This window comes from Pseudorca crassidens, chromosome 12, assembly GCF_039906515.1.
Source record: "Pseudorca crassidens isolate mPseCra1 chromosome 12, mPseCra1.hap1, whole genome shotgun sequence".
In the NCBI taxonomy this organism is placed as follows: domain Eukaryota; kingdom Metazoa; phylum Chordata; class Mammalia; order Artiodactyla; family Delphinidae; genus Pseudorca; species Pseudorca crassidens.
The window spans coordinates 45,093,614-45,111,981 of NC_090307.1; the positions used below are offsets into that span (position 1 = coordinate 45,093,614).

Here is an 18,368-nt window from a genome sequence, read left to right on the forward strand (position 1 = left end):
AAATTAACAATTGTAGAAATACGTATGGATATATGGTTGTTCACTGTACAGTTCTTTCAACTTAGCTGTATGTTTGACATTTTTCATAATAAAATGTTAGGGAAAATTAACCACCTTACTATGACTTAAATTTTCTTTACTTTTCAGAAAAATTTAGTTGGAAAACCGGGAAGGGAAATGCTTGGAGGATGAGAGACCTGAAATATTTAATAGAATGTGATCTGAAGAGAAAAACATTTTTTAAAATGATATTTTTAAGAGCATCCAAATTCAGTGTGAGGAAAAGATTACTTTGCATTTATGATTATTTAAATAAATTTAAAGAGCACAGAACAATTTGAAAGATAATATAAGGCTGAAGGGAGAGAAAACAAAACTGTAAAAAAATGAATTCGTGTGGCTTTTAGCAAGAACAGTTATTGCATGGTTATAATGAAGATTTATAAAACATGCACAAGTCTCCCCACACCCAACCATACAAGCATGCATTCACTAAAGAAATTTTCACTAATAGCTTATGATTGCCAATGTTTGACATGCCAGAGATGAAACCATGGCAGTGCCCGAGGTCCCTGCTCTCAAGAGCAGGAGGACCTCCTTCTAGAAGGAGGAGAGAGGAAATGAGAAGGTAAACAAAAAGACTGGCAAACGATAAATGCTCTGAGAAGAATAAAACAGTTGACAACAAAAACTGAGTGGGTGGGGCAGAGGGAGCAGTAAGATGGGTGGTTCCTCAGATGACAATTGAAGGCATCAGTCTTGGGAAGATCTGGGAATGGTTTTCTCAGCTGAAAACAGGGACCATTTTGCTGAGGTACAGAAAGCCAGCGTGGTTGAAATGCAGGGCGCCCAGGGGAGGGTAACTGGCAATATGTGGGACAGTAAGGTAGGTAGGAGAGCAACCACAAAGCCAGAGCTAAGCGTGATGGGAAGGCACTGGAGGGTCTTAAGTGGGAGAGTGATACGACTTGATTTACATTATATAGATCACTGGCTCCTCTGTGAAGAGTGGATTACAGAGGTACGAGAGTCACGGCTCAGAGACCAGTGTTAATTCCATTGTAAGCGTTGGTTCAAGAGAGGATGGTGGATTAGCCCAGCAAAGGAGCAGCAGACGGTGTAAGTGGACAGTCAGATTTACGATTGATTTAGGAAGCAGAGGCAAAAGGGCTTACAATATACCAAATGACAACAAATATATGCCCCATTATGCCACGTGAAAGAAGTCAAATACAAGACTATTTACTGTATGACTCCAAAGCTCAGTGACAGAAAGCTGATGGGGTTGCCTGGGGCCCAGGAGTTTGGGGAGTGGATTGACTGTAAAGGATTCGAGGGAACTTCTTAGGGTAATGGAACTAACTGTTCTAGATCTTGTTTGTGGTGGTGGTTATATGATTGTATACAATTATGTACTGTATCACCTCAATAAAGCAGAAAAACGCAACCCAGCTAAACAAAAAATGCCCCAGTGACGACAGGTCAGTAACAACACTGCATGAGCATCACAGAAATACACACAGCACAGAACCGTTCAGAATCCTGTAGGGGTCCCTCCCACACAGCCCCAGGTACAGAGTAGCTACTCAGTAAATGGTTAGTAGATTGAAATAACTAAATCAGTTATGAGGAATGGGCCAAAGGGGAATTTTCTGGGCAGGGCCCAATGTTCCCATTAATAAATAAGTGTTGTATCCTTCTGGAAGAACCCAAGGGGTAAAAATGAACATAAACCCCAGAGCTAAGAAATTCCTATTTGTCTGTCCCCCTCTCCCCCTCCATAAGGTGGCTGAGAATGACGAATCCAACAGACATGATCAGAATTAGGAGAATGTAGGGAAAAGATAGAAGTCAACTGCATTTTTTTAAAAGACCGATTTAATGTTTTCAAAAATTCTGAATGAGTTGTTGTTGCCTTTTTTTTTTTTTTTTTTGGCCATGCCTTGTGGCATGCAGGATCTTAGTTCCCTGACCAGGGATAGAACCCGTGCCCCCTGCAGTGGAAGCACAAGTGGTCATAGCTTTAAAATCAGATTTCACACACAAATTCAAATTTCTGGCTTCTCTTGAAAAGCTAAGTCTCCTGCAACTCTGGACTCATTTCCCACGTGGCCACATGGGTCGGTGCCCCTTCCGGTAGATACCCATCCTCCTTGCTCACTCACACCCCTTGCCTCCCCCCTGCTGAGTTTGCAGCTTCTGATGACATCAATCAGGAACCAGATAATGACTCTAAGAACTTTAAAACCAGCTGGGAACTTAATTATCCCACCCCCATTGTTTATTTTATTAACGCCTTTCTGTTTCTCTAATTAAGTGGTTAGCAATAAAACTCATATAAGGAAAGGGCGGCAAGGTATTGGAGGAAAATGGGGAAAGGGTTGCTGAGGACACTGGGTAAAGTTATGCACACAATCTTAAGGGGGAAAACTGCACCCTAAGTATAGGAGAATTAAAGAGGAAAGGGCTGTATTAGGGACTCCATGGGGCCTAGGGCTAGACAGGCAAAATAAGTAGCCAGAGGTGGTCCCTAAATGTGGTTCTGGAGGAAGCCCTTGGCAACGTGTGGTCGGTCTAACATTTTCGTTATGTTCTCAACACTGGGCTGCCTCACTGTGGGCAGGCCAATATGAAGGTGAATGAAAATCTTGGGCTCCTTTGGGGAGTTGGAACATATAAATAGAATAAGGGGAGTTGCAATTGTTATTCAAAGGGAGGATGAGAGTCTCGGGCTAAAATACTCCAGTATAGGACAATACACACACACACATACACACACAACCAGTCTCCCTCTTCAGTGATCCAATGATGGATCGATCAGCCTGGACAGTCCCAAGCGCAGCTATTCTTAGAGCACAGGCCTTTAGCCACTGTCCCTCAAGATTTCCTTGGAGGTGTTTATGTATTCAATTAGGTCATGCTCAAAGTCCATCCTGGGAATCATTCAGCCTCCAAAAATTGACTCTGCATATCTCTACACTCCTTTACATGTTGATTTTTATATTTAGCCCCCTAAGGAAAATTTTATTTCCTTTAATCTACAGTCTTAGAGGGGTGCCTCTCTATAACCGTCAAACACTGTCCTCAACTTGCAGTATCTTACTGTCAATTACATAGGGTTATCTGAGGCTGTACTTCTCAAATCTTAAAATGCATATAAATCACACGGGCATCTTGTAAAAATGCAGATTGCGATTCAGCAGATTTGAGTTGGGGGCTAAGATTCTGCAATGCTGCTGGTCCTAGGACCAGTAGTCAGGTGCTAAAGAGAATCCTGGTGTAAAACTCAGTCTGCAACATTATTTAGGTTCTGTTTGTTGGAGAATACGTAATTTAATAGATCACTAATATTTAATGTGCCTACGACAACACTAATGTTGCTAAGTAACACAGAGCAGTCCAACCACCAGATGAGGCAAATTTCAGGCCAGCTTATTACATCTTTCTAAAATTCTTGGTAATACGGGCACAGATGAGTAACCCTATAAAAGGGAGTTCAAAAACTATCATGGGACTCCTATCTATGACTCAAACTCCATAGCACCAGCTGGCTGGCACTATGAAATGGTTGTCCAAAGTTGTGCTCACCAAAGTATCCAAATTTTGTCTTTTTTTTTAAAATAAATTTATTTTTTATTTATTTTTGGCTGCGTTGGGTCTTCGTTGCTGCACGTGGGCTTTCTCTAGTTGTGGCGAGCAGGGGCTGCTCTTTGTTTTGGTGCGCGGGTTTCTCATTGCAGTGGCTTCTCTTGTTGTGGAGCACGGGTTCCAGGCACACGGGCTTCAGTAGTTGTGGCATGCAGGCTCAGTAGTTGTGGCTTGTGGGCTCTAGAGCGCAGGCTCAGTAGTTGTGGTGCACGGGCTTAGTTGCTGCACGGCATGTGGGATCTTCCCAGACCAGGGCTTGAACCCGTTCGTGTCCCCTGCATTGGCAGGCAGATTCTTAACCACTGGGGCACCACCAGGGAAGCCCCAAATTTTGTCTTATTATTATTATTTTAAAATTAATTAATTTATTTATTTTTGGCCGCATCGGGTCTTAGTTGAGGCACGAATCTTTCATTGCAATGCACAGGCTCTTGGTTGCAGCACTTGGGCTTCCCTCCAGTAGTGGCACCCGGGCTCCAGAGCACACGGCTTCTGTAGTTGCGGTACGCATGTGGGATCTTAGTTCCCCGACCAGGGATCAAACCCGCGTCCCGTGCATTGGAAGGTGGATTCTTAACCACTGGACCACCAGGGGAGTCCCCCAAATTCTGTCTTAGAGTCATTCATTAATTCAAAATACTTAACACCTACTAAGCGCCAGACCTTAAAGGAGTGGCAAGGTGGAAAGTAGCATTCCTTTATTAGAGCAACGGCTCTCAAGAGTTTTGGGTCTTGATGGTACAAAAGACTCCAATCATCCTATTTTAAGTGATGCTTATCCAAGTACATTAGAAGGAGGAAGCATTCTATATACATTTGTTTTAGCATCAGGGGCCTGGATGATTTCATCTTAAAATCAAATCACAGGTCAACAGGCACATGAAAGGATGCTCAAGATTGCTAATCATGAGGAAAATGCAAATCAAAACCACAATGAGATATCACCTCACACCTGTCAGAATGGCTATCATCAAAAAGAACACAAATGACAAATGTTGGAGAGGATGTGGAGAAAAGGGAACCCTCGTACACTGTTGGTGAGAATGTAGATTGGTGCAGCCACTGTAAGAAAATGGTATGAAAGTTTCTCAAAAAACTAAAAATAGAACTACCCTATGACTCAGCAATTCCACTCCTGGGTATATATCTGAAAAAAATGAAAACACTAATTTGAAAAGATACACACACCCCAACATTCATAACAGCATTATTTACAATAGCTAAGATACGGAAGCAACCTAAGTGTCCATCAACAGATGAATGGATGAAGAAAAGGAATGGACTACTACTGAGCCATAGAAAAGGAACAGAATTTTGCCATTTGTAGCAACATGGATGGACTTGGAGAGCATTATGCTAAGTGAAATAAGTCAGACAGAAAAAGACAGATACTGTATGATATCACACGTGGAATCTAAAAAAATACAACAAACTAGAGAATATAACAAAAAAGAAACAGACTCATAGAGAACAAACTAGTGGTTGTCAGTGGGGAGAGGGAAGGGGGAGGGGCACTTTAGAGGTAGGGGATTAAGAGGTACAAACTATTAGGTATAAAATAAGTTACAAGGATATATTGTACAAAATGGGGAATATAGCCAATATTTTATAACTAAATGGAGTATAACCTTTAATAATTATGAATTACTATATTATACACCTGTAACATATAATATTGTACAGCAACTATACTTCAAAAAAAATCAAATCACAGGTCAAATATTATGTCAACATAAGTTGCAATCAGATGGGAACCTGCCACGAGCTCCCACTACTTCAATTCAACTACTTGCATCTGTGCCCATTTAAATATTCTACATTCTCTTAAATGGATGAACTGTTCATTCTCCTGCCTAAGGCCAAGCCCCCCACTGTAAATCCTAGCCCCGCAATTTTCTCTTCTCTCCTGTGCATCAAAATTTCCCTCACTATTGGTTTATTTCCATCAGCATACAAAAGATTCCATTCTTCTTTTAAAAGAAAATTCTCTTGATCCCACTTCTTTTTCCAGCTATTGCCCAATTTCTCTCTTCCCTTTGCCTCTAAACTTCATGAAAGGGCTTTCTCTACTCTCCATCTCTATCACGTACTTGACCTTTAAAGCAGCACTGGATTCAGCGGGTCGCTCTTCCCCGGAAAATACTTCTTGCACTCACTCAGCCTCCAGGACACCTGGGGGTTTCCTTCCTCTCCTTTGGCTGCTGCTATTCTGGCTTCCATGTCCCAGCTTCTTCTTCTTCTTCTTTTTAAAATAATTAATTAATTAATTTGGTTGCGGGTCTTAGTTGCGGCAGGCGAGTTCCTTAGTTGCGGCCTGCAAACTCTTAGTTGCAGCCTGCGAACTCTTAGTTGCGGCATGCATGTGGGATCTAGTTCCCTGACCAGGGATCGAACCCGGGCCCCCTGCATTGGGAGTGTGGAGTCAACCACTGTGCCACTGGGGAAGTCCCCATGTCCCAGCTTCTAAATATCGGTGGGCACCGCTGCTCAGTCCTTGGACCTCTATTCTTTTCTAACTACACTTAACTTCTTGATGAGCTCATCCAGTCCCATGGATTTATATTGAGTATATATTTATGATTCCCAAGTTTATTACCTACAGCCCAGCTCCTCTGAACTCCAAGCTCACATATCCAATTGTCCACTCAACAGCTCCACTCGGTTGTCTGAAACTTGGCTTGTCAGTAACTGAACTCTTGACTTAAACATGATCTTCATCCCGTCCTCTTAGTCTCTCCCATCTCAGAGCGGCTCCAGCCTTCGCTAAGGCCAAGCACTTTGCAGCCATCCTTGATTCTTCACTTTCTTCCACACTCCGCAACAAATCCATCGTGTTACCGGCACCTTCAAAGATATGTCTATAGTCCTACTATTCTCACCACCTCCACGGTCCCCATGCTAGTCCTGTCCTTTCCCACCTGGATCACCACGGTGGCCTCTGAACTCAATCTCCTCAGCTTGCTCCTCCCGCTACAGACTATTCTCAGCAGCCCGACAGATGCTTTTAAATCAGCTCAAGCCATGAATCTGCTCAAAATCCTCACTCAGAGGAAAAGGCAAACTTCTTATAAATGTCCCCACACCAGTCAAACTAGCTTCCTCACCTCCTGCTTTCCTCTGGACCAACACTGTACAAAATCAGGCCCTGTTTATTAAGAGTCCATGCTTAACTAAGAATAGAAATTGAGAGAAGTAATATTTAGAAAACTGTATAGGAATCTGACAGAGTAATATTATGCTGTTGAATCTAATAACAATTTTTCAAATGATGGCTTGTATTTTATATATACATATTTATTTATTTATTTATTTGCCATACTTCATGGCTTGTGGGATCTTAGTACCCCAACCAGGGACGGAACCCAGGCCACGGCACTGAAAGCACCGAGCCCTAACCACTGGACTGCCAGGGAACTCCCTATCTTTGGTATTTTTAAATTTCATTTTTCCACAATACATTTTTTATTTTATAAAATTATTGGTCTGTGGGGGGCTGGAAATTAAAACAAAACACTTCAGAGGTTCTTTACAACAGATAATTTAAGATGCACTTCTCTAAATATCTGAATATTGCAACTCCCATATACTTCCTATCTCACTTCTTTGTCTTATTTTGTTTAATCCTTAACACTATATAACAAACTACATACTTAACACCTGTATCTTGTTTATTGTCCATCTTCCTCATAAGAATGCAAACTCCAAAAGGATAAGCCTTTGTGTCTGTGTGCTCAGCACAGAGCAGGCCACGTTGGCTGGATCAAAAAACGAATGCACTCCCTGCAATAGTAGGTCTAACCAAACAACCCACAGCAAACTAAAATGATAAAGCTAAATGAACAATGATTTTAATTTTAAGAAAACTGTGGATTCCTACTGTTGCTTGAGCAACATGTAGGTGTGTGCATGGCTGCCTGATAGTCAGGCTTCTTAAGAGAATTCTGAAGTGTCTTCTAGTGAAGCCTGATAATGATCTAATTTTTGGTTTTATCACCAGATTTTAATAACCCTTAAAAGCCTGTTGAAAAGATGTGACAGTTAGTCTTATGTATCAACTTAGCCAGCCTACAGTACTCAGTTTAATTCAACACTTAAGCAAATGTTGCTGTGAAGGTATTTTGTAGATGTGGTTAACATCTATAATCAGTTGACTTCAAGTCGAGTGATTATCCTCAATAATGTAAATCAATTCCTTAAAATCAATCTCTCTTTCTCTCTCTCTCCATATATTTATATATAACCTATTGGTTGTTTCTCTGGAGAATCCTCACTGATAGAAAATATGTATAAATATCTATAATAAATAATAGGATAAGTAGCTTTAATCTTAGGTTAAAAAGAAGTCCTTGGGATTGCATACCTCCTGTAAGAATGAAAGCACTGTGGGCTTTGTAAGTGAAAAGGGTAAAGGGAGTCAAAAGGTACAAACTTTGAGTTATAAAATAAGTAAGTCATGGGATGTAATATACAGCATGGTGACTATAGTTAATAATACTGTTTTGCTTATTTGAAAGATGCTAAGAGAGTAGATCTTGGGACTTCCCTGGTGGCACAGTGGTTAAGAATCCGCCTGTCAATGCAGGGGACACCGGTTCCATCCCTGGTCTGGGAAGATCCCACATGCCACGCAGCAACTAAGCCCATGCACCACAACTACTGAGCCCGTGTGCCACAACTACTGAAGCCCGCGTGCCTAGAGCCCGTGCTCTGCAACAAGAGAAGCCACTGCAATGAGAAGCCTGCGCACTGCAACGAGGAGTAGCCCCCGCTCACCGCAACTACAGAAAGCCCGCGTGCAGCAACGAAGACCCAACGCAGCCAAAAATAAATTAATTAATTAATTAGGAAAAAAAGAGAGTAGATCTTAAAAGTTATCATCACAAGAAAGAAAAATTTTATAACCATGTATTCTGACAGATGTTAACTAGACTTTTGGTGGTTTTGCAATATTTACAAAAATTGAATCATTACGCCATACACCTGAAACTAATATAATGTTATATGTCAATTTTACCTCAATAAAATTTTTAATATAAAATAAAATATACTAAAATTAAAAAAAAGAATGAAAGCACTGATGTCTATTTCTGGGTCAGTTTAAAACACATCAGGAAACCCTCAGACTCTACTTAGAGAACCATGAATTTGATGCTCATACTTTACCACAAATGGAACGTTTTAATCCATTTACCAGAAAGCACTTCAGAATTATCTTCAACAGTTTCATTTAAAAAAATGGCAAATTCTGTGACTTGGAGCAACTCAACCCAACTCAGGTCTATGGCGATGTGGCTCTTTGTACTGTATGGTCTGCTCTGGTTTGTATTTAGCTCTCTTAGGCCCATTCTCAACCTCCTGACCCTTTCTGGTAACTCCCTTAGCTCCAGCCTTGAGCTGTGTCCCTAAACCCACTTTCCCAGTGCCTCTGGGACATTTCCATTTAGATGTCTCCCTATCAGACTAGTGCACATTCAACAGGCTTAATTGTGAGTTCATTAACTTCCTCCTGAGCTAAACTCTGTCCCCCTGTATCTCTGTCTTCGACTTTTGTCTCCCTCGATATATACCATACCAAATTTCTTGAATATTTCTTTTAAATGTAAATCAGATTCCGTTTTAGTTTCCCTTATGCAGTTTCAACTCATCTACTCCCTCTTTTCCCAGCTCACTGTTAATAGAAAAAAGGCAGAGGTAGGAAGTCTTTTCCCCCAAATCTACTTTTACAACTGATACTGAGATATGAATAACGTCAGTTTGAAATAACAGACGTTAAAATGGAACTTCTTAAATTAAAGTCCACCAAATGAAAAAAGAACTAAGCTAAAAGTAAGGCTATCTGGGACATCTTGGAAATGTCATAGACTTATCTTTTGTGGCCCAGTTTTATTCCAAAAGAAGCATAGAGATAAGAAATAAAACCTGGGGGCTTCCCTGGTGGCACAGTGGTTAAGAATCCATCTGCCAACTCAAGGGACACGGGTTCGAGCCCTGGTCCAGGAAGATCCCTCATGCCGCGGAGCAGCTAAGCCCATGCACCACAACTACTGAGCCTACGCTCTAGCGCCCGAGAGCCACAACTCCCTAACTCCGAGCACCTAGAGCCTGTGCTCCGCAATGAAAACAGAATGAGAAGCCCGTGCACCACAACAAAGAGTAGCCCCCGCTCGCCGCAACTAGGGAAAGCCCGCGCACAGCAACGAAGACCCAGCACAGCCAAAAGTAAATTAATTAATTATTTTTTAAAAGAAATAAAACCTGTTCATGGGTTTTTGCTTGCTTTACAGAATGACTTCGATGGAAATAGAAACTATGTTTTGACACCTGAAACTAACACAACATTGTAAATCAACTATACTCCAATAAAAGTTAAACAACAACAAAAAAAGAAATGTTTTGAGCCTATATTATGGGCTACTTTTACACTTTAAATACTCATAAAAATTCCATTACTCACCTTATTTTACAAATGAAGAAACTGAGATTAAAAAAGATTAACCAAAGTGGTGATTACACAGCTGGTTAGTGGCTATGAAGCTCTCACAGTTTTACTGCATCACAATACATATATACATATTCATTCAAGGTATGTTGCCATATTATACTTGCTTGACTTGAAACTAGTTTATAAACAGAAATTGGCATAAACAACCTAGTTCAGCAAGTTTGGAAATAAGCTCAAGTATGGGATAATATAGAGGTTTCATTTGCATTTCCTCATTTTCCAATTTAAGTTCAATGGAAGAGAGTAATTCATTTAGGAAGTACAAACGGTGTTAGGAAGGCTCACCATCCCCAAAAGCAGAAGGGACTCCAGTTAACATTTACAAAGTGGAAGAGGCCCAAGTAAATTTGCCAAAAGTAGGAATATGGAAATTCTGCCCCCGGCCAGAACAATGGACATAGATTTGTCAAAACAAAGAACAGTAAAGTGAGGGAAGGCAATTTGTCCAGCCCTTATTGTGCTACTTCACGACTATTTTTCCAGTTGCTGATTTCCTATTCACTCTAACAAAGAAAAAGGTTAAACAAAGGATTCAACATTTTGCAAATTTATATTTCTCTTTAGCAGAAGCAAAACACTGCACAAAGTTATAGCATTCAAAATCCAAACCAGGGAAAACAATCAGATAACAATCTCCAATAGCAAAGCTGCCCAGTTCAGTTCTACAAAAGAAAATCTTCCAAGACTTGAGGCCCACTGTGTGTCTTTGGTGCAACCTAAAAGTTTTAATACTAATACAGACTAAATTTAAATGTAGGCTAGGTATCCTGAGGTTATTACTGCTCTGAACTAATCAATGTATTTCATATAACGCAATAACATCTTAGCTTCCATCTTGGCCTTGAGGAATTACGTCAATGAGCTACATCTGGACAGCTGGGAAACAACCTCAGTAATCAGACAGGAGCTAAATTAGCCTTGAGTTTAAAGTACAGAGCTGAAACAACAGGCCCTGAAAATATGGCCACAAAAGAATGCCCAGGGACACTTTTTCTTTAAACATTGTGTGGGCTGCAGATTTTTCTCCCTGGCTCTCTGGGGGGCTTTTCAGTATTGAAAACTGCTTCTCAGATACTAGGCTATAGGTGTCAAGGACCACCTAAGTCCTTTTAAAGACGGTTTGCGCACTTGCATTCATGATTTATGATACTTTTTTCCTGGTAAGCCAGAAAGCACTTACTGCCTCGGGGCTTCATCAAACTAGTTAGTCGGCGGTCCAGAGAAGACATTAAGTGGGTTTCCACTCATGCTCTATGCAATCCCCTCCCCCGCCCGCCCCCCACCAATCTCACCCACACAGTCACACACCCACGCATCCACGGGAAGAAAGCTTTTAAGCAAATAGAACACAAACTCACAGATCCAACCCCTACTACTACTCAGGCACACGTTAAGGACGTGCCAATTTTATAAAGGGATTTTGTTTTTAAACTCTTCCTAGAAACTACCACGGATGTGCGCTAACAGCGAGTTTCAGTTGGTGTGTACGTGGTTTCTAAGACAGTTATTTTTATCTCTACTTCCTACCGCGATGGGGAGGCTGTGCGTAAGGCAGGTAGTCTGCAACCTCCTTCACTCGGTTGGCTGTGTTTTTAACTGCTGCATTTACGGGCTTGGGGGTAACGTTCAAGCCGCAGACCCAGCCCTGGCGGCTTGTTCAACTCTAACGACTACAGCAAGTCACTTGGACGTTTGATTAATCTTTGAGGGGTTTGGGCGTCTGTGTTGGGAAAGGGAGGTGGGGATGGAAGGACAGTTTGCACAGATCCTTGTTTGCTCAAGAGCCCAGCCTCGCGGGCGTTCTAGAACACGTGCACAGAGCCAGCAAAACAAAACCGACCCCGGTTCCGGGCGGAGAAGGAAGCACCGCCCGATTAACCGAGTGGAGCGGGAACTGCGCTCGGCGGGAGCCCCTGCCTTGGGCCCAGGCGGCTGCTGCTTCTCCAGCCAAGCGCACTCTCCTCAGCCGGCAAGCCCTTGCTCCCCGCGGCTCTCGCGCCCGGAATTCCCGCCCCAGGGACTCCGCACTTGGGCTGCTGGAGGAGGCGGCTCTACGGCGGCTGCAGGGCCCGCTTGTTGCTGTTTTCTCCTCCTGAAATCCTGTGTCACCTTCCGGCAGGGCACTTTCCTCGTGGTCCGCACTCGACGGGTCCAGGTCTCTCCCTGCAGCAGTTTCCTTCAAGCGCCGGCTTCTGAACCCCCCGATCCCCAACGGCTCCGCTAACATCGCCCTCCCCAGGGGGTGGGCGCGCAAACCCAGCTCCCCTGGCACTTACACGTGGCCACAGCGGGTCCGGACGGGGTGGTGCAACACCTCGAGGCAGACGGAGCAGTCGAAGGACGTAACGGGCAGCTCGGGGTCCCCCCTGCGCTCCAGGGCCCGCGGGGTGGCCGAGGCGGGCGCGGATTTTCCGCTATCGCTGCTCAGCACGGAGCCCATCGCTGCGCCTACGGCCCAGACCGTTGCCAAGAGCCCGGTGCCTGCAGCCGGCTTGTTTTGTTGTCCTGCGGTAGAGGAAGTAAGTCCCGGCCCAGCCGCGATCGCCGCCGCCCAGAGCGCGCAGCCAGCGCAGCCCCGAAGCAGCCTCCGCCGCGGGGCCCAGCCTCGGTCTGCGGCAGGCCGAGTGCGCGGCCGCGCGTCTGAAGTGAGCCTTCGCTCGCTGCCTAAGTCTAGGCTTGGGGGCGGAGGCGGCCGCCGCACCGGGCACGCCGCGACGTCCAGTGGTCCTGGGAGGATTGAAACCTGACACCTCAACTGCAGAGCTGAGGACCTGGGCGGGCAGTGAGTCTTCCAAGCAATCGCCCGCCTCCTCCTTGCGAACCACTGTAGCAAGTGAATGAAAGTGCGGGCGTGGTCCCGTTTGAAGGCAGTCAGAGAACACCCATTTGTAAGGTGGTTGTCCTATGGGTCCTGCACTGTTGTAATCATAATAGGCCACAAAGATGATCTACGAGCGTCTCCTAAGAAAGTGCTAATCACCACTTCCGTCATGTAATCAACACTGCATAAATGGAGAGGTAGCATGCAGTAGTGGAAAGAGTTCTGGGACCTGGATTCGAATCCTACCGCTAGGACAGGGATTCTAGTGCTAAAATCCTAGGACCCTCCCGACCCCCACCCCGTCCAGTTTCGTCGCCTTAGAATCTCCTGCTGTTGTTTGTATTCCCCTCTCCATCCTCTTTTGAATATTTATGACCAAATATAGCATTTATTAATTCACGCATTTAATAAGGCTTTAATGCCCACTGCATGCCAGACTCCTTTCTGGTGATGGGGACACAGTTCCCAACAAGCAAACAAAATCCCAGTTCTCACAGAACTTACTTTAAAAACATTTTTTTCTGGGAGATATAAATTCATGCTCTTTTATTTTTATTTATTTATTTATTTTGCTGTACGCGGGCCTCTCACTGTCGTGGCCTCTCCCGTTGCGGAGCACAGGCTCTGGACGCGCAGGCTCAGCGGCCATGGCTCACGGGCCCAGCCGCTCCGCGGCATGTGGGATCCTCCCGGACTGGGGCACGAACCCGTGTCCCCTGCATCGGCAGGCGGACTCTCAACCACTGCGCCAGCAGGGAAGCCCCACGCTCTTTTTATTTAAAAAAATCCATGGTAATATATAATATGCATATGCAATACACACAAACAATGATACATAATAAGCCTATAAACTTCACCCAGTTTTCCCCAGACTTTACTTTTAATGAGAAGACATAAGTAATCAACAATAAATAAATAAATGAACAAGTTCATTTCAGCTGATAAGAGCCAAAAAGAAGATAAAACAGGGAGTGAGGATGGGGGCGGGGAGGGTAAGAAGGTCAGGGAAGATTTCTTGGATGCGGTGACATTTGAGTAGAGTCATGAATAATGAAAAGGAGTCAGCCACTCAGAGATTTAGGAAGAAGCTTGCTAAGCTCTGGGAACAGTGAGCAAGGCAAGAACAACAACAAAAACCAGGGTGTGGGGCTGGAGCATGAGGGACCAGGGGTGTAAATGGCATGAGATGAGGTAGGAGACGGTCCTGATCATACCCAGTCTTACAGGGCAAGACCAAGAGCTTGGGTTTTATTCCAGGTGCCATGTTTTTTGTTTTTTTTTTTTCAGGTGCCATGTTTGATTTAATTCCACTGCTGTGTGGTTTGGAAAAGACAGGAACAAAATAAGAATGGAAGCAGAGAAACCAGTTAGGAGGCTACTGAATGAATCCAAGTGAGGATAATAATGACCCAAACCAGGGAGTCATCTGGGTAGTAGGTGAGAGATGGACAGGTTTGTGATATATTTTAGACAAAAACCTAAATGGGCTTGCTAATGAATTGGGTATAGGAGTGAAGGAAAGATAGCTATTGCTACCTGTAAAAGATAAACAAAAACCTTCCCTTGGTCCCACATTTCCCTCAGCTCCTACACTATGTCTTCTTTAAGGCCAAATTTCTTGACCTGATTCTCTACTTTTTAGGTCTTCATTTCTTAATTACTCCATCATTATGCCATCTAACCTGGGTTCTGAGCTGACCACTTTATCTGTCCAAAAACTGCTTCGTCATCAGTGTCAGTGGTGGGTGGCTTTTATGTGGATAAATCGAATAGACTCCTTTCAGTCCTTTTCTTGCTTCACCTCTCAACTGCATTTGTCAGTGCTGACTGCTCCCTCCTTGTAGAAACATGCTTTGGCCTTCCTTCTTTCTTTCTGGCCCTTCTTTCTCAGTCTCCTTCACTGGACTCCCCTGCTCCATGGAAAAGCTAAGTGCTAGGGATCGTAGGATTCTGTCTTGGGATCTTTTCCCTTCTGATCACTCATTCCCTACCTAAGAATCTCAAAAATCACATAGATTCTGTTACCATCTAGATTCCAAACTCTTTATCTTTCCTCTAGGCACTCAAATGCCCACCTGCTTGCTTGATATAATCACCTGGTTGCTTCTGGCACCTTCAACTCAACACCGCCAACAATGAACTCATTATTGTGACTTCCCACCTGTTCTACCTCCAGTTGTTTATTCCTCTCTTAGTAAATGGCATCATAATCTACCTAGTAGCTCAGTCCAGACACCTGGGAGCCATCTTTGATTTCTTCCTCGTCTTCACTCACATTGAATCAATCCCAATCACAGTTCTGCCTCCAATATATCTCTCAACAGTTCTTGAATTGTTTCATTTTTCTCTATTCCCATGGCCAGCCACCACTTACTTTAAACCACTGTGTTCTCTTGTGTGACCTGTTGCAATAGTTCCTATCTGCTCCACCTGCATCCACAATTGCCACTGTCCAATCTATTATCCACATCGCAACTAAAGTGACCTTTTGAAAAGATATCCTATCTTGTGTCACTCCATGCTCAAAAGACTTAAATGGTTCTCCATAACCCTTAGGATTACATTTCAAATACTTAGCATGATCTACGAAGCTCTCCATGATCTTACTCCTTCCACAACTATAATCAGTAGAATACCTTCAGCAGCAGGGAATAGAAATTCAACTGAATGCGCCTTAATCAATAAGGGTATTTATTATCTAATATGTAAATTAGTCCAGAGCGAAGCAGTTCCAGAGTTGGCTCAGCAGTTAAAGATGTCCTTAAGGTCTCAGCCCTTTGCCATCCCCAGTGTATCAGTAGTGTCTTCCTCATGGCAGAAGGATGGCAGGAAGTGCTCCAATAATCACATCTACACACAACCATCTCCAAAAACAGAAAGGAAAGATAGAGTTTCCTTCTATTAGCTCCTTCTCCTTTTAAAGTGGGAGGAAAACACTTCCTAGGGGCCTTCTTCTGCAGACTTCCCCTTATATCCTATTTGTCTAAACTGGGCCCCATTATGGTTCTTAAACCAGTCACCAGCAGAGGATAATGAGGGTACTCTAACTGGCTTAAACTCATAATATACTCCACCGGGCTTGGCTCTTCAGTTGTCTGACCAATACAATTAGGGGTTCTTTACTGGGAAAGAAGAAGATAAGGAAATTGGATAGGCCAACAATAGGGCCTCCCAAAATACCATTGTGGGCCCCATCTGCTCTCATTCTCTCCCTTATTCTGTATGGTCCTAAATGTCTCTACTTCTTATAATTTCTTGACTGTACCAAGCTCTTTCTGACCTCAGCGCCTTTATACGTGCTTTTTTGCTCTGTCTGAACACTTCCTACCAACACCCACAACTCTCAGCTCCTCTAATTCAAATCTCAGGTCTTAGTTTGGTGACTTTCTACACCACATCCATCTCATACTATCATCTCCTTGATTTTCTCATAGTCTGCGGTATTGGCCTTCCTATTTCTCCTGTGGCGGCTACTCTAAGAGTAGACATAATGAATGTGAAGTGTAGGAGGAGCCTTGCGTGTAGGAGCTGATACATGTATTTATCTTTATATATGTGATTCAATACTAATTTCACAAGATAGATATTATATGTTCCCATTTTATAGGCTCAGAGAATGTAACTTAGCAAAGGTCACATAGCAAATATGTGGCAGACCCATACTTTAAAACCAGATCTTTTTTTTTAAAATCCGTGTGTTTTTCACTAAGGCACTTGTGTAGAGATGAGAAGTACTAAGAATCTTAGAAAAGAATAAGACAAAAATTAGATAAATTAAGGCAGGAAACTGGGACCTGGGAGGATAGATGAAAATTAAACATCTGATATTATTTATAAGGCTCTTAATAGACTTATAAAATTGACAGTAATGATGATGATGATGATGGAGGAATCAGCCAGAGAATGAATTTACAATCCAGACTCTAGGCCCTGAAAGGCATCAAAAGTATAGGTTAGTACAAAAGAAATTTGAAAGCCCTATAATCAACATCTCTGGTATCAAGAAGGCTGATGAATCTCTCACTAAATTAAAAGGAGAATAAAATTGCCAGAAAAAATACATACTTTCCTTACTTAGTTCCTTCCAGGAGTAATGAAAAGAAATGAATTTACAATTTTAAGTAGTGCTGAAGATATGAGAAAGACGTCTCTATATTCTTTGAAGTTTATTGTTCATACCGGAAACTTAGAGGAAATCTAAATGTCCATAATAGGAAAACATTTTTGTAAAGTATGGTAAATTTACTTAACAAACAGATAAATCACCATTTAAAAATGTGCAGCTTGGACTTCCCTGGTGGTGCAGTGGTTAAGAATCCACCTGCCAGTGCAGGGGACAGGGGCTCGAACCCTAGTCCTGGAAGATCCCACATGCCACGGAGCAACTAGCCTGCGCTCTAGAGCCCTCGAGCCACAACTACTGAAGCCCGCACATGCCTGGGGCCCGTGCTCCGCAACAAGAGAAGCCACCGCAATGAGAAGCTCGCGCACTGCAAGGAAGAGTAGTCCCCTGCTCGCCGCAACTGGAGAAAGCCCGCACACAGCAACAAAGACCCAACACAGCCATCTCCCCACCCCCAAAAAACGTGCAGCTTGCCATTTTTAGGCCCGTTTGTAGTGTTTCATTTTAAAAATGCATGTGGGTGAAAAGACAGGGATGTTTATTATAGTACTGTTTGTAATAGCAAAATATTAGAAATACTTTGAATGTCTACCAATACAAGAGTGATTAAATACACTATGGTACATCTTTACAATGGAATACTATGCAGTCTTTAAAAAAGAAAAGCAACTCTGTAACTCTCCTCAAAGGAAGCTCTCCAACGTATATTGTTGTGAAAAAGGCTTTAGGAGCACAACTGTATGTATTGAATACTATCATTTATATTTTTTAAAGCCCATATGCATGCATCCACACATACATACACACACACATATGTGTACTGGCATATGCATATTAATATCCTTAAAACTATACACAAGGAATGAATAAGTGTGATTGCCTTAAGGGAGGGGAACTAATTGGTTGCTGGGGAGCAAGAATGGGAAGAAGTAATTTTATTGCATGATCTTTTGCATATTTTGATATTTGTGCTGTATATGCACTGTAATAGATAAAAATTAATTTTAACATACATACACCCTTTAACTCAATAATTCTAATCGTTGAGCTAATGTGTAGACAAACATATAACAAGGAGATACAAACAGAAATGTTCTTTGAAGCATTGTCTATAATATCAAAAATATGCAGCTAACAAAATTTCCATGGGGAATGATTAAATATATTATGGTACACACATTCTGTGGAAGGCAATGCAGTAATAAAAAGAACAAGCAAAATTTTATAGCACTTAACTATATATCAGGTATTAAGCTAAATGCTTTATATATAGT

At 42.7% G+C, this 18,368-nt stretch overlaps 1 protein-coding gene across 1 annotated transcript in view; it reads right to left on the minus strand.

The window, feature by feature from the left end:
• Nucleotides 1-12,794, minus strand: part of RNF125 (ring finger protein 125) — a 40,932-nt gene extending 28,138 nt beyond the window's left edge. Inside the window, exon 1 of the mRNA XM_067699397.1 lies at nucleotides 12,427-12,794. Within this exon, the coding sequence (XP_067555498.1) occupies nucleotides 12,427-12,590 (164 nt within the window). The 5' untranslated portion in view covers nucleotides 12,591-12,794. The remainder of the gene's footprint in view (nucleotides 1-12,426) is intronic.
• Nucleotides 12,795-18,368: the final 5,574 nt, after the last annotated feature.